The 12,141-nt window shown below is 57.6% G+C and overlaps 1 protein-coding gene across 2 annotated transcripts in view; it reads right to left on the bottom strand.

Annotated features, from left to right (window-relative positions):
• Positions 1 to 2,661: 2,661 nt before the first annotated feature.
• LOC133340798 (protein 4.1-like) overlaps positions 2,662 to 12,141 on the bottom strand; it is a 43,926-nt gene continuing 34,446 nt past the window's right edge. For both annotated transcript variants that reach the window (XM_061549203.1, XM_061549202.1), the window contains 2 exons: positions 8,900 to 9,070; positions 2,662 to 7,440 (listed from right to left, as the gene is read on the bottom strand). In XM_061549203.1, the coding sequence (XP_061405187.1) occupies positions 8,933 to 9,070 (138 nt within the window). In that variant the 3' untranslated portion in view covers positions 2,662 to 7,440; positions 8,900 to 8,932. The remainder of the gene's footprint in view (positions 7,441 to 8,899; positions 9,071 to 12,141) is intronic.

Genomic DNA, 12,141 nt, shown 5'->3' with positions numbered 1-12,141 from the left:
TCGTGTGCCGTGCCGGCCTTCACAGGTGCTCCTCGCTCACAGCACTTGGCCCTCCACTCTAAACGAAGCTTCGCTGGGAAGCTGATTTCGTGTCGATTGAAAGGCAGTTTTAATATTTTGCATTTCTCCCAGCGCGGTCAATGTGATCCTTTTCAAGTAAGTGTTGAGTCTGCGATGATCCCACGGTAATTAGTGGCATCTATCTGCTCAACTCGTTCGTTATCCGGCGAACGTAGCCGAGGAAGACCTGCCGGGTGCCTTCCCCCTCGAGGGGAACGCGTCGCCTTTGATTTATTGTCATTTAGGACGAGCTTAGTGAGATGAGTTGGTGTAGTTTGGGGTGCGTGTATGTGTGTGCGGCTGGGTATGTGTGTGCAGTGGGGTGTGTGTGTGTAGTTGGATGTGTGTGCAGTTGGGTATGTGTGTGTGTATTTGGATGTGTGTGCGGTTGAGTGTGTGTGTGCGTATGTCGAGTTGGATGTGTGTGTGTGCAGTGGGGTATGCGCGTACTGTTGATCGGGGTGTATATGACAATACTGTTACAATAATGTCGAGTACAAGAACGTACGGGATAACCCCACGGATGTCAAGTGGCAATCGCCGAAATCACCGTGAGTGGCCAAGACGGGTGACTCGAAGCGACTGAAGCGACGCCGTCACTCGGGGGGCGCCATCCCCGAGTGACGCCGCCCCCTGGGGCCCCTTCACAGAGGTGGGGGGCTGCGGCCGTTCAGGAGCATCATGGGGGGGGGGGGGGTCCCCTATCGTGTCGAGGCAGTGCTTCTGCAACTCGTGTGCTTGGTGTCACACGGCCGCCCGCCGCCACCACCACCCATGGTGACAAAGCGAATTCATTTATGTCTCTCTTTTTCTAAATACCACAAAGTGAATCATTCTTGATTTGAAGTTTTCGTGACTGCAGGAATCCATACTCTTTGGTTCTTTCGGTAAAGTCACGTAGGTTGAAAAATAAAACAAAATAATTCTTCACGTTTCGATCGTGATATATTAGTGCTGGATTATTTTTTCTGCCCGAAGACTACCGCTAGTGTTGCGATCGCAACGTCGTGATATATTATTTTTTATTTCGTTTTATTTTTCTACCTACGTGACTTTACCGAAAGAACCAAAGAGTAAAGTGATTCATATTAAAGGAACACGCATTATTAAAAATTTTAAACGCTGCTATCAGATTTTTTTTTAGGTTTAGTTTAATCAGGGTAGTTGACCTACATCTGCGTGACCTTTTTTGCCAGTATGAAAAGTAAGAAAACAGATTTTACCCTTTCTGCCAATAAAAGAGATGTTTGACCATCTCAACACCTGTTCAATCCACAGATTACACCTCCACCACTCCCCTCCGGTCTTCGCACCCGATTGGCTCACAGGTGACGACATCACATTCATCCCAGCCCGTGTCTATTCAAGACCGAAGCACCAGGAGGATTTCTCCACAACTGTGGCTGTCAGCCTGAGGATGCTGGTTGTAATTACTGGCGAAACGTCGTACCTGGGTGTGTCCCGTGACCTCCTGCAGCAGCGAGCATTTGACACTTCACGTGGCCTCAGACTGCACCTGGCCTGGCACATCAGTCAACCCATGGCACCTGGGTGTGTCCCGTGACCTCCTGCAGCAGCGAGCATTTGACACTTCACGTGGCCTCAGACTGCACCTGGCCTGGCACATCAGTCAACCCACGGCACCTGGGTGTGTCCCGTGACCTCCTGCAGCAGCGAGCATTTGACACTTCACGTGGCCTCAGACTGCACCTGGCCTGGCACATCAGTCAACCCATGGCACCTGGGTGTGTCCCGTGACCTCCTGCAGCAGCGAGCATTTGACACTTCACGTGGCCTCAGACTGCACCTGGCCTGGCACATCAGTCAACCCACGGCACCTGGGTGTGTCCCGTGACCTCCTGCAGCAGCGAGCATTTGACACTTCACGTGGCCTCAGACTGCACCTGGCCTGGCATATCAGTCAACCCATGGCACCTGGGTGTGTCCCGTGACCTCCTGCAGCAGCGAGCATTTGACACTTCACGTGGCCTCAGACTGCACCTGGCCTGGCACATCAGTCAACCCACGGCACCTGGGTGTGTCCCGTGACCTCCTGCAAGCCCTTCCGGGTAAACAAAGGTCACGTTTTCTCGAGATGTGCTATGCACCGCGAGTTCAACTCCTGCCTCGGGGATAACTCATCATCCCTCCCACGGTCGGTACAATAGGTACTGCTTTGTGGGCAAGTCAGCGGTGGCTGTTCTATGGATGGACTCGCCCCGTCATAGGAATGGGGAATATCCCCGGACTGTGAACGGGCGGTGTGAGCTCCCGGTGTCCCGGCGCTCACGAGAGCCGCAAATCTCTCGCTGGCCTGTGGCAGGGCCCAAAGGGGCTCGCCGCTGGCGCGAGGCCACGTGATCACGGCGCCTGTGCCAGGCCAGGTGCACTTGAAGGCCACGTGAAGTGTAAGAAGGCCCGCTGGAAGGTCACGGGACAGACCCGGCGCTCCGCTCGTTGTTGTGAGCGCCGCTCCTCCGCCCTCCGTTGTTGCTGGAGAGCGACTGCCTCCAACTGCCCAGCAGCAGCAGCAGCAGCGTCCTTCACGAGCCTCCCCCGGCAGATGGCACCCACACCGACAACGACTCACGAAACTAAAGGCACGGTTCCGAATCGCCACATTTATTTCACAGTACAGGGAGGGGACGGGGGCTCTGACTAGGGCAGTAATAGCTGGGACTCGGGGTGGTTATCCCCTCCCCACACCCACCCAGAGTGGGTGACATCACAACCCCCATCATCACCACCATCACCAAATATTTGGAAATGTTGGCAGACGCTCCTAGACCCACCCCACCCTCCCCTTCACCACCCGAGAAATTAACACTGACGTGGCGCATCCTTCATAATTCACCTGGCAGGGAAGCTAAAGATAAGAGCTCGGATGCAGGAGGAGTGGGAGGAGTGGAGGAGGGGGAGGGAGGGAGGAGAGGGGGAGGGAGGGGGGAGGAGGGGGAGGGAGGGGGGAGGAGGGGGAGGGAGGGGGGAGGAGGGGGAGGGAGGAGGAGCGAACGAGATCGCTCACAAAGCCACCCCACACCGAGCCACGTGGGTGAGCCGAGGTGTACAAAAGCAATGAAGACGCGAGCGTGTGACGCGGTTCGCATCTCCGCCGTGATGTTGAAGGCCCGCGGATGGGGCCGGCGCACGTGTGTGTGTTACACGTGTGTGTGTTACACGTGTGTGTGTGTGTTACACGTGTGTGTGTGTGTGTTACACGTGTGTGTGTGTGTGTTACACGTGTCTGTGTTACACGTGTGGAGCGCTCGCCTGTACTTTTAAAAACCGTCGGTTATTCTAAAAATCGGTCCGCAACTGGACGAGTTACAAAACACAATCATAAAAAAAATTAAGCGAAGTGTCACTGTTGTTCACATGCGGATTACCCCCCCCCCCCAGCCCCCTTTACCGAGTCAAATAACACGCAAATAACTCGATACCATTGGTCAATATCATTGAGTCAAGATGGGTTAAAATGGCAAAAATAAGAAACAAACCGCAGAACGCAAACTGCTCTCGGCACGGTGGCGTTGCGATGATCGTGAAGCGAAAGGCCGGGGGGGGGGGTGACTCGGGCTGAGAGTGGAACGCGGCACGCCCTCTGTCCCACATCGTCGCGTTCTGACCCAGCGCGCAAGCCGGGAGAATTGTGCGGCATGAAATAAATGCGCGGAAGAGAGAAGAAAATGAAATCGGATTTGACCATCACGTGACAACAATCGGGATGGGGCTGCCCCCTGCCGCGAGTTCCAGACGTCACGTCGTGGGAAGTAGCTCTGTGACACCCCATTCCGTGGGCCGCTTCCCCTTAAAGCGGAGGGGGGCTGCGCCGCTCGCCTGCCGGAGAGCTCCCAATGGGTCCGTGGACACTTGACGCCGTTAGCGCGGCGACTGCGATACAATTGGGGGGCGGGTGGAGGTCGTGACATGCACACAAACGACAATGGCCAGGGCTGATGTGGGACTCCTCTGTGGTTGGGATTCCTGACTGCCTCCCGCATACAACTCATCTCGACATGCATTTACACTTAGTCTCAGACTGGGTGAGGAGGGGTAGAGGGGTGGAGGGGTGGAGGGGCGCTCTTCTCACTCAGCCTGCGTGCAGTGGCTCAGAGTGACCCGGGCGGGCGCGCCGAGAGATCGACGCGGTCCTCAGCGCTCGCCATCCCAGCCTACCTCACCCTGGCACCGCAGTCACACAGTGGCGAGCGGGGGCACGCAGCACGGCACGGTACACGCCGTAGTGCACTCGGCACGGTACACACACAGCGGTACACACAGAGTTACACACACAGCGGTACACGCCGTGGTGCACATGCCGCTCCACACACTGCGGTACACGCCGCGGTACACACACTGCGGTACACACACTGCGGTACACACACAGCGGTACACACACAGCGGTACACACAGCGGTACACACACAGCGGTACACACGCCGTGGTACACACACTGCGGTACACGCCGTGGTGCACACGCCGCTCTACACACAGCGGTACACACAGAGGTACACACAGAGGTACACACACAGCGGTACACGCCGCAGTACACACAGCGGTACACACAGAGGTACACACACTACGGTACACACGCCGTGGTACACACACAGCGGTACACACACAGAGGTACACACACTGCGGTACACACGCCGTGGTACACACACAGCGGTACACACACAGAGGTACACACACTGCGGTACACACGCCGTGGTACACACACAGCGGTACACACACAGCGGTACACACACAGCGGTACACACACAGCGGCACACACAGCGGTACACGCCGTGGTACACACAGCGGTAGCCTGCAAGTTGGTGAACGTGGTTCGAGTCCAGGCCGTTGGGCTTCGCGGCCGTGCCGCCGCGTCGCCCTCCGGGTCGTGCCGCGTCTCGCTCGGCGCGACGTCCCCCGACGTTTCGACCGAACGCGGACATTCATATCCCGAAGGACCTCCCCGGGCACGCGGAGCGAAACGTCGGACCTCAGCGCGCCGAACGTCGCGCGGCCACTACTATGAACCCACGTGACTGGAACACGAGGGTTTAGGTTACATCGCCCCATAGGGAACTGCCAACTAATTCCCATCTCTTACGCAACGGCAGCCTCTAATGAAGCCTCTCCAACGTCGTCATCATCACGGGCCTGCAGCTCCACGCGGGTGTGTGGACACCACCGTGGTGGCGGCGCTGGTAACACTCGTGCCTCATGGCAAGAGGGACCTGGGTTCGATTCCCGACACGGGTGCCTTGCTGTGTGTAGCCTCTCCCCCCTATTCTGCACGGGTTTCCTCCCATAGCTAAACCCACACAGAGTAGAATTGGTATTGGCCAAAAACAGTGCGACACGGTCACAACGCGAGCTCCGATCGGCCTCGTCGGCAAGCCACGGCAGGAGCCAGCGACGCCGCACCCGTCCCCCCCCCCCCCCCCTCCGTCGTTCAGAATCAACGCCACGCGTCCAGGGTCTTTGGCCACCGTACATTTTCCCGCGTGATGATAAGCCGCTTGGTTAAACTATCATTTGTGACCAGGCCACCTCTGAAAAAAATAGATACATACAGGGTCTCTGCGACTTACGAACGAGTTAGGTTTCGAGAGGTCTGTTCGTAAATCGATTTGTTCGTAAGTCCAAACTCTACTCCTGTCGATTCCAAACATTGTTGTACGGCGTGTACACCTAACACGGGGAATGACTTTACAAGTTGTATAATCTCCTGCAGACGTAGATGCCACTACCGCCGTCTATTGCGCAGCGGTTGAACTTACGACTCTTGGTCCAAACAGGCAACTGGACATGCGGACAGGTTTGTTCGCATATCTGAAAGTTCGCAAGTCGAATGTTCGTAAGTTGAGGAGTCACTGAAGAGCTCAGTGGCGCCATACCTGGTAAAATAAAAAGAGTAAAAACATTTTTCGTTGCGATTTTCTTCCCCTTCTCTATACTTCCCATGGTTGTGTTTTGTCTACCGAGTGCTGCCGTAACATTCTGACCCCGTGCAACCCGACCTGGATATCTGTGGGGGGGGGGGGGGGGGGGCGAGGGGGGAAAGAGCTTCAAAGCTCATCGGATTTCCATCCAGGATAAACAAAGATTCCGAATTCTGTTTCAATTCACGAGCAGCCCACCCCCCCTCCAGTGGGAGCCCCCATTCGCTTGGCCTCCATCTCACTTCGACGGGGGAGGGCGAGGGGGGGGGCGAGGGGGGCGGAACGGAACTGCGTCCCCCGAGCGTGGGGTCGCGCCGTTGGGGCGGGTTTTTGTGAAGAGAGAGAGAGGAAGAGAGAGACAAGGAAGCTTCAGGAAGGTACAAAATAAAACGACCAGTTCCGTCGGCTCCCGTGGCCACGGCAAGCCGGGCTTGTGCGACGTCCACATGGGTTCGATCCCGACCCCTGACGCATATTTGAAGTTTGCGGTGTCTCTCTCTCTCTCTCTCCCCGCGGTCGTGTCGATTTTTCGCCAGCAACTCCAGCTTTCCCCCCGCCACATTTAGAATCGACGTGCATTCACAGGGTGTTTGGCCGACATACATGTCCATGCGACGCTGAGCCGCTTCGTCGAGCTCTCATTTGTGGCCAAGGCAGCTTCTGACAAGAGCTGCACAGCTCAGTGGGCCTTACCTGGTAAAACTAAAACAAGTTTAGTTCTTGCTGTTGTTAAGCACAGGCCAGCAGTTACCCCTGGAAGTGAAGGCTGGTTCGCCACGGGGAAGCAGGAGAGCAACCACCGCCACTTCCAACGCTGAAGAATGCAGCAGCAGCAGCAACCTCTCATCAGGCTGAGAGACAGCGAGCGGTGTTGGTCTTTTAGCGAAGATTTAAAATAAGAAAAATACAAAAAACGTTCATCGTGGCCGGTTAAAGACGTTATCATCCGAGATGTACGGTGGAGAGCCGGTGGCTCCAGACCGAAGGAGCGCGAGGCCGTTAGAAACTCGCGGCAGCCACCCAAGTCCATTAGAAACTCGCGGCAGCCCCCCAAGGCAGTTAGAAACTTGCGGCAGCCTCCCAGGCTGTGGGGATTTTGGCAGGAGGCCCCTTTGCGAGGTTTTATTTTTCCTTTCCCGCGCGCACGATTAAAAACGCGCACGAGCGAACGGAATAAAAAGCAAAACGTTAACAGACAACGTAAAAAAATAATAATAATCTGAGATCAAGAGCGAGAGAGAAACAAACAAACACAAATCGTGAAGCGTGGTGCGAGTCAGGGGCGGCGGAATGGGCACCAGCAACCGCGGGCAACAGCGGCGCCGAGGGTGGGTGACGTCCCCCTGGCGTGTGGCGGGGGCCGCCGCTGCGGCACGGGAGTGGTTCCTGTGGCGCGACGCTCGCGGGGTGACCTCCCCACGGCCCCGTGGCTCCACCCCTCCTGCCAGCCGCTGAGGACACCAAGCACATAGCGCCACACGCACCACGCACGCACCACACACGCACGCGCCACACACGCACGCGCCACACACGCACGCACCACACACGCACGCACCACACACGCACCACACACGCACCACACACGCACGCACCACATACGCACGCACCACACACGCACCACACACGCACCACACACGCACGCACCACACACGCACGCACCACACACGCACCACGCACGCACCACACACGCACCACACACGCACGCACCACACACGCACCACACACGCACCACATACGCACGCACCACACACGCACGCGCCACACACGCACGCACCACATACGCACGCACCACACACGCACCACACACGCACGCGCCAAACACACGCACGCACCCCGCCGCCACCGCCAAACAGACATCACCAGTGAGCATCGGCAGCAGACCGCCGCACACACACACACCTGGCAATCTGCCAGGTGTGTGTGTGTGCGTGTACACGTGTTGTGTGTGTGGGGAGCGGTGGTGCAGCGGTTGGCATGCTGCGCTATGAACCCGGCAACCCGAGTTGGATTCCCACTCACGGCCAACACCAGTGACGATTATCAGAACCGTTGCTGGGCCTCCCCTAGGTCGACCCAGCCTAAAATGAGTACCTGGTGCGGTGTGTAAACATCGCCATTGGGGAGACAAAGGCGGCCGGGGGTGGTGTTGGCCACCCACCGCCTCTTGTGCCCTGCCGGCCTTCATAGGTACTTGCTAACAGCACTTGCCCCAGCAGTCTGTCAGGCTATCCTGGGGGATCTTTGTCTTTTCCTTTGTGCGTGCGTGCACTGCACGGCTCAAGCCCATAGCACCCAACATGATAAAACAAAGCAGACCCACAAACTTGAACCTCGAATTAAACAAAAAATCGACGCGGTAGCTAGGAGATGTGAACGACCTCGCCTGGTATGCAGGTGGGTCATAGGCTCAATCCCGACCCTGACACCTGCTGTATATTTGGAGTCTGCGGTGTCTCTCTCTCATCATCACGGTGGCTAGGAGATGTTAACTACCTCGCCTGGTGTACAGGAGGTTCGTGGGTTCGATCCTGACACTGACGCCTGCTCCCTGTGGCCGCGTGGATTTTTTTTTTTCTCCAGGTCCTCCGATTTTTTTTTGCCATCCACGTTTAGAATCAACGTCACGCGTTTAGAGTATTTGGCTGCTGCTGCTATACATTTACCCGTGATAAGCCACTTGTCGTTGGGCTATCCATTTGTGATGGCCAAGTCGCTTCCGAAAAAGAACTACACAGCTCAGTCAGGCCTCACCCGGCACATTAAAGAAAGTCTCCACGGCTCGACTTCCGCAGTGGAAAAACAAGCTGGCGCATACCCCCTCCCGATAGGCTGACTTGGCGTGGCTCAGACGCGCAGTGCGCAGCAAGGGGGCACCGTGAGGGTCGGGAGGCCGACGGGCTGCGGCGTCACCTGGGCAGGGAGGGGGGTGTGGGGCAGCGGCCCTCAGGGGCGCTGCTGCTGCTCCTCGTCGTCGTCGTCGTCGTCCTCGATCGAGACGTCCGTCTCCTTATGCACGACCACCTTGGTGACCGCCATGTCGGGGTGCTGCTCCTTGGCCTCGCGGATTGCCTGGGCCAGGGCCTGCTCAGAATAAACAACACACACGCACACACGCAGGCCGTCACACACAGGCCGTCACACGCAGCTCGTCACACGCAGCTCGTCACACGGAGGTCGTCACACGCAGGTCGTCACACGAGGCCGTACACGCGCGTCACACGCAGGTCGTCACACGCAGGTCGTCACACGCAGGTCGTCACCACGCAGGTCGTCACACGAAGGTCGTCACACGCAGGCCGTCACACGCAGGTCGTCACACGCAGATCGTCACACGCAGGTCGTCACACGCAGGCCGTCACACGCAGCTCGTCACACGCAGGTCGTCACACGCAGCTCGTCACACGGAGGTCGTCACACGCAGCTCGTCACACGGAGGTCGTCACACGCAGCTCGTCACACGCAGGTCGTCACACGCAGCTCGTCACACGGAGGTCGTCACACGCAGGTCGTCACACGCAGGTCGTCACACGCAGGTCGTCACACGCAGGTCGTCACACGCAGGTCGTCACACGCAGCTCGTCACACGCAGGTCGTCACACGCAGCTCGTCACACGCAGGTCGTCACACGCAGCTCGTCACACGCAGCTCGTCACACGCAGGTCGTCACACGCAGCTCGTCACACGCAGCTCGTCACACGCAGGTCGTCACACGCAGGTCGTCACACGCAGCTCGTCACACGGAGGTCGTCACACGCAGGTCGTCACACGCAGGTCGTCACACGCAGCTCGTCACACGGAGGGCGTCACACGCAGGTCGTCACACGGAGGTCGTCACACGGAGGTCGTCACACGCAGCTCGTCACACGGAGGTCGTCACACGGAGGTCATCACACGCAGGTCGTCACACGCAGGTCGTCACACGCAGGCCGTCACACGGAGGTCGTCACACGGAGGTTGTCACACGGAGGTCGTCACATGGAGGTCGTCACACACACACACAGGTCGTCACACGGAGGTCATCACATGGAGGTCGTCATACGCGCAGGTCGTCACACGCACACACAGGTCGTCACACGCACACACAGGTCGTCACACACACACACAGGTCGTCACACGCACACACGGAGGCCGTCACACGGAGGTCGTCACACACGCAGGTCGTCACACGGAGGTCGTCACACGGAGGTCGTCACATGGAGGTCGTCACACACACAGGTCGTCACACGCACACACGGAGGCCGTCACACGGAGGTCGTCACACACGCAGGTCGTCACACGGAGGTCGTCACACGGAGGTCGTCACATGGAGGTCGTCACACACAAGTCGTCACACACACAGGTCGTCACACGCACACAGGCAGGTCGTCACACAAAGGTTGTCACACGCAGATTGTCATACACACACAAAGACAAAGATCCCCCGTGTAGCCTTAACAGACTGGAGGGGCAAGTGCTGTTAGCGAGCACCTATGAAGGCCGGAACGGTACACAAGGGGGTGGGTGGCCAGCACCATGCCCGACCGCCTTTGTCTCCCCAGTGGCGATGTTTACCACACACAGCACCAGGTACTCATTTAAGGCTGAGTCGACCTAGGGGAGGCGCAGGACTGGTGCAGATGATCGCCACTGGTGTTGGCCGTGAGCGGGAATCGAACCCGTGTCGCCGGGTTCATCGCGCAGCGCGCTAACCGCTACACTACCGCTCCCCACTGTCATACACACACAGGTCGTCACACGCACGCCATGGTAGAGAAATGTTAACTACCTCGCCTGGCATACAGGAGGACGTGCGTTCGATCCCAACCCCTATTTGAAATTTGCGTGCCTCTCTCTCCCCGTGATCACGTAGATTTTTCTGCGGGTCCTCCAGTTTTCCCCTCCACATTCAGAATCAACATCACACGTTTGGCCGCTGCTATAAATGTCCACACGCCGATGAGAAGCCACTTCATTGAGCTTTCATTTGTGATGGTGGGGTCGCTCAGTGGGGCCATTACCTGGTAAAATAAAGAGTAATTCCTGCAGTCACGAAAGCTTCAAATCAAGTTAAAAAACACATTCCTGTGGAGGGAGCTGGTAGGAACGTTGGGTTGCTCGGTCAATGGCCAGGGTCAACAGCCTCGTGGTTTATTCTGCAAATATGGCCGACTGTGAGGGCGGGCACAAGCCGGCGTGAGTAGGTTAAACGTTGAGTTTTATAAGGGCACCACGGGGTGACCAGTCCAGCCCCACCCCTCCCACCCAGCCCCTCCCCACCCTCCCCACCCAGCCCCTCCCCACCCTCCCCACCCAGCCCCTCCCCACCCTCCCCACCCTCCCCACCCAGCCCCACCCTCCCCACCTAGCCCCTCCCCACCCTCCCCTCCCCACCCATCCCCTCCCTCCCCACCCAGCCCCTCCCTCCCCACCCAGCCCCTCCCTGCACGACGGACACAATGATCCCCTGTGGGCTGGTGTAACTCGGAGGTTCCTACCAGAATATTTTTTTTTTAAACAAGTAGTAAACTTTTCCGACTGTTAAATGAGCCGAGACACAGGAGGTCAAAGCAAGGGGCTGGTCACAACAAGGCGACAGGGTGACGGATCGCTGCGGAGCAACGCAGCGTGTTCTCAGGGCCAAGCCTCATCGCAGCTTCACTCACGAGGGGAGAAATCTCCTGCTCCAGAGCGCCATCGCCGCGAGATGAGAATACCGAAGCCGCCAGTCGCAGCACCGATGTGTTCCTTTTGGTTCGTGCTTACTTTCACAGGCTCGCCTTCATCGCCGCCACCATTGTATTTGTGGTCAGCCAAGTCACGCCCGTGTGTAGTGTGGGTCAGGTCGAGTGAGGCAGCAACCAAAACTTGAGTCGATTCAAGAGGTTTGGTTTGTCTTAAATTTTTTATCCCAGCCACCCTGCTCGCTTTCACACCGTAGCGTACCTCTAGCACCACACGGTGCGCTCACAATAGGCTGCAGGATGACCCCTTTATCCCGACACTCACACCCGAGCCTACGTGTTCCCAAACACTCACACACCCTCAAGGCACTTGTAGCCTTGGATAGCATTTTCCACCCACTTCTGGGCGACATTCATAAGAAACACGACGACTTCAAGGCGACGCTGCACGCCCCGCATTGTGGACCACCGCCGGCCTCACACCGTCGTCAG

Source organism: Lethenteron reissneri, chromosome 10 (assembly GCF_015708825.2).
Source record: "Lethenteron reissneri isolate LAM-NWPU_2019-01 chromosome 10, ASM1570882v1, whole genome shotgun sequence".
Classification (NCBI taxonomy): Eukaryota; Metazoa; Chordata; class Hyperoartia; order Petromyzontiformes; family Petromyzontidae; genus Lethenteron; species Lethenteron reissneri.
The sequence above is the reverse complement of the archived record's forward strand: the minus strand, read 5'-3'. Positions and strand labels throughout refer to the sequence as shown.